General features: G+C 31.2%; 1 protein-coding gene across 4 annotated transcripts in view; it reads right to left on the bottom strand.

Annotated features, from left to right (window-relative positions):
• RBM46 (RNA binding motif protein 46) overlaps positions 1–2781 on the bottom strand; it is a 58442-nt gene that overhangs the window by 14499 nt on the left and 41162 nt on the right. Inside the window, exon 5 of one of the 4 annotated variants that reach the window (XM_011970477.1) lies at positions 1504–1563. The exons of the other annotated variants lie outside the window; for them this stretch is intronic. Coding sequence (XP_011825867.1) covers positions 1508–1563 — 56 coding nt within the window. The 3' untranslated portion in view covers positions 1504–1507. The remainder of the gene's footprint in view (positions 1–1503; positions 1564–2781) is intronic. 4 annotated transcript variants of the gene reach the window in all.

Genomic DNA, 2781 nt, shown 5'->3' with positions numbered 1-2781 from the left:
TGCTACCTCAATTACCTAGGATGTTAGTATGCACTATGATTTTCCAAAGGAAGTATTTAGTATAGTTTTTCCCAAACCTGTTTGACCTTAGAGGCAGTTATTTCACTGAACTTTGAGTATCAGGGAAGAAATCTTAATAGAGTTAATACATAACGGGAGAACATTAAAAACAAAACAGAACAAAATCTTCAAATATATTAAATGCAGCAATTAAAAGCTCAAATGCCTTCAGGCAAGGCAACACACAAAAAGAACACAAAGAGCGTCAAGAATGAAACAACAGATACTTATTTGTACTGAAAATAAGCCTAGTTGCTTTCCATTAAAAAAAAAACAAACCACATCTAGAGCTTCTAGTTTGCTACCTTTGTATTAAGAGATAATTATGTCCAACTCCTTTTAATGCTACTTTCTAAGCCATTTGGAAAGTGAGTAATAGAACAGCAGCCTTATGAGAGAAAAAATTACAATCAGAGCTGCAGCAATCCAGGTAGGCTTCAGTATAAAAAAAAAAAGTTGTAGCTCACTAAATAAACCATGTGGGCAAAAAAGAAAAGCCTTAGAAAATGCAACAATTCTTTTCAAGTTTTATTTCTATGAGCAAAATCAGTCCTTGTAATTCAAATTTTGAACTATAAAAAGTTGTAAGGACCGCTAAGACTGGCATCACTTATTTGAATTTTTATGCTAAGATTAAGATCTTTTAAAAATAAAATTTTAAGTCTCCAGTATAACAAGCACTTCTCTGAGTCTGAGAACAGATTATATTAATTGTAATGGCCACTATTTATCACATATTAAGTGATAAAAATAATCACACAAAATTAGTACAACTGAATCCACATAACAGACATGTAAGTACTATTATTATCCCCTTTGTTAATGAGGAAGTGAAGCACAAACAGGTCAAGTTAACTTAACTCAAGGACACAGATGTAGTAGTACATGAATTATATCCTAGAACACACCACATTCTTTTCCCTCTACATGTAAAAAAAGACTTGGTAAAGTAATAATCCTGACTCAAATAACAAGCTATCTTTTAACTTCTTACTAAAACTCATCTTCCTCAAGAAGTACCTTGTTGAATAAACTAAACACTAAGTCTTAGTAAAACAACTTTTATTCCAAATTGTTGCAATAAGATTTGGGTTTAAGGTTGAAAAACAAGAGAGTCCTATTTTCAGACACTTTTGAGAAATACTTGGATAATCTATAAATAACACACTAACTCCAAATGTATCTAATTTATAATACTGTTTACCATCTTAGTGGTTCAAGGTATACTAGCATGTTAAATGTTTTGAGAAGACCTGAAATACAGAAATCACTTTAGCTTTTTAAAACATATGCTTAATGAGTCTATAATTAACAATGCTATTACACAAAATACTTCATAAAGTTTCATTAGTTTCATTATAAAGAACAATTTACAACTGGTTTTCTGACAACTAACTATATTACATAATATTTCTAAGAGACTTTTACCTAATAAACTCTTACCTGTTTATTTTCTCCAAATTCTTCTACACAGGTCCAGGCTGAAGAGATTGTGTTCCCTGTCTGTAAGCAGTGAAGACAGAAAATAATTGAGTCTTTAGATTGATGTTATCCTTATCTTGGAAGTGCATGGAATCCTTGATTTTAGTTAAAAACCTTTTGATCAGTAAATAAAAAAACAAGTTTACAGAAAAAGAAGTAAGGGGCAAATAGTTATTTCTGGAGTTCTACAAAGATGAACAAAGAAAAGAATATTTTGATATTTGAATGAAAATTATGAGTAATACATTATCGGAAAAAAATTTATCTTTCTAAACAAATTATCGTTTATCTTTCTAAATATTACTACCCTGCTAAGATAAAGAAGAGACTTTAAAAATAAACGAGATCACCCAATTCTGATAAGTAGAAAGCCAAAGAATCTAAGCAAGTTTGGGAAATAGAAATGTTGTATAAGGTGTAGTTATTTTACATATGAAACAGCATTTCCTTGCTGTCTTAAAAAAGATAGATGGCCAAAATAATACTAAACTTAAATCTTTCTTCCTAATAGCTAAATTTTATCTACTTGAAATCTAATTTGGTCATATACAGTACAACTGTGGGCATCCATCTATTTTAGTGGTTATCTCTTCATATGCCTTAAAGCTTTCTGTTATGGATGTATATCCAAATCTATGCTAAGAAATTGTGTATGAAAGTATAAACAAATGAAAAATGTCTGATAATCTATAGAAAACTAGATTTTAAAATAACCATCTAAAGATTATAATTCAGTATAAAAACAGTCACAATTTCTTCTGTTTTTACATGATGAACTAGGTAATATTAATCAAACCTCTTGGTAAGAACTAGAAAATGTAAGAAACTATTAAAATCAAAAACATCTGTTTGAAGTCACTGAGAACCAAGACAGTGACGAATTATGGGGCTGTGATCTCAGACAAGTAGAAAACCCAAAGGTATGTGCACCTCTTTGGGAGGTGCATTACCCCTGGAAGGGTTGGCCAATCCCCAAAAGCTCCCTTTTGGGGATTAACAGAAGATGCCAAGAGACAAATGAAGCTAGGAAGACTAAAATTAGAACTAAAGAGCTACTAACAAGGAATGACTGGAACTGAGGAAAAATGAACCAGAAACAGACAAACTTTAACAGAGACTGAATTTAACTTCAATCCCTGCCTAGATTAAAGTAATCTGGGTTTGTCAGTCCTTTGGCCACCTTTCTGAAGCCAAAATAAATCTTCTATGAATAAATATAACATCATGCTAGCCTTCAAA

The sequence above is a fragment of the Mandrillus leucophaeus genome, unplaced genomic scaffold (genome assembly GCF_000951045.1).
Source record: "Mandrillus leucophaeus isolate KB7577 unplaced genomic scaffold, Mleu.le_1.0 Scaffold95, whole genome shotgun sequence".
Taxonomy (NCBI): Eukaryota; Metazoa; Chordata; class Mammalia; order Primates; family Cercopithecidae; genus Mandrillus; species Mandrillus leucophaeus.
The sequence above is the reverse complement of the archived record's forward strand: the minus strand, read 5'-3'. Positions and strand labels throughout refer to the sequence as shown.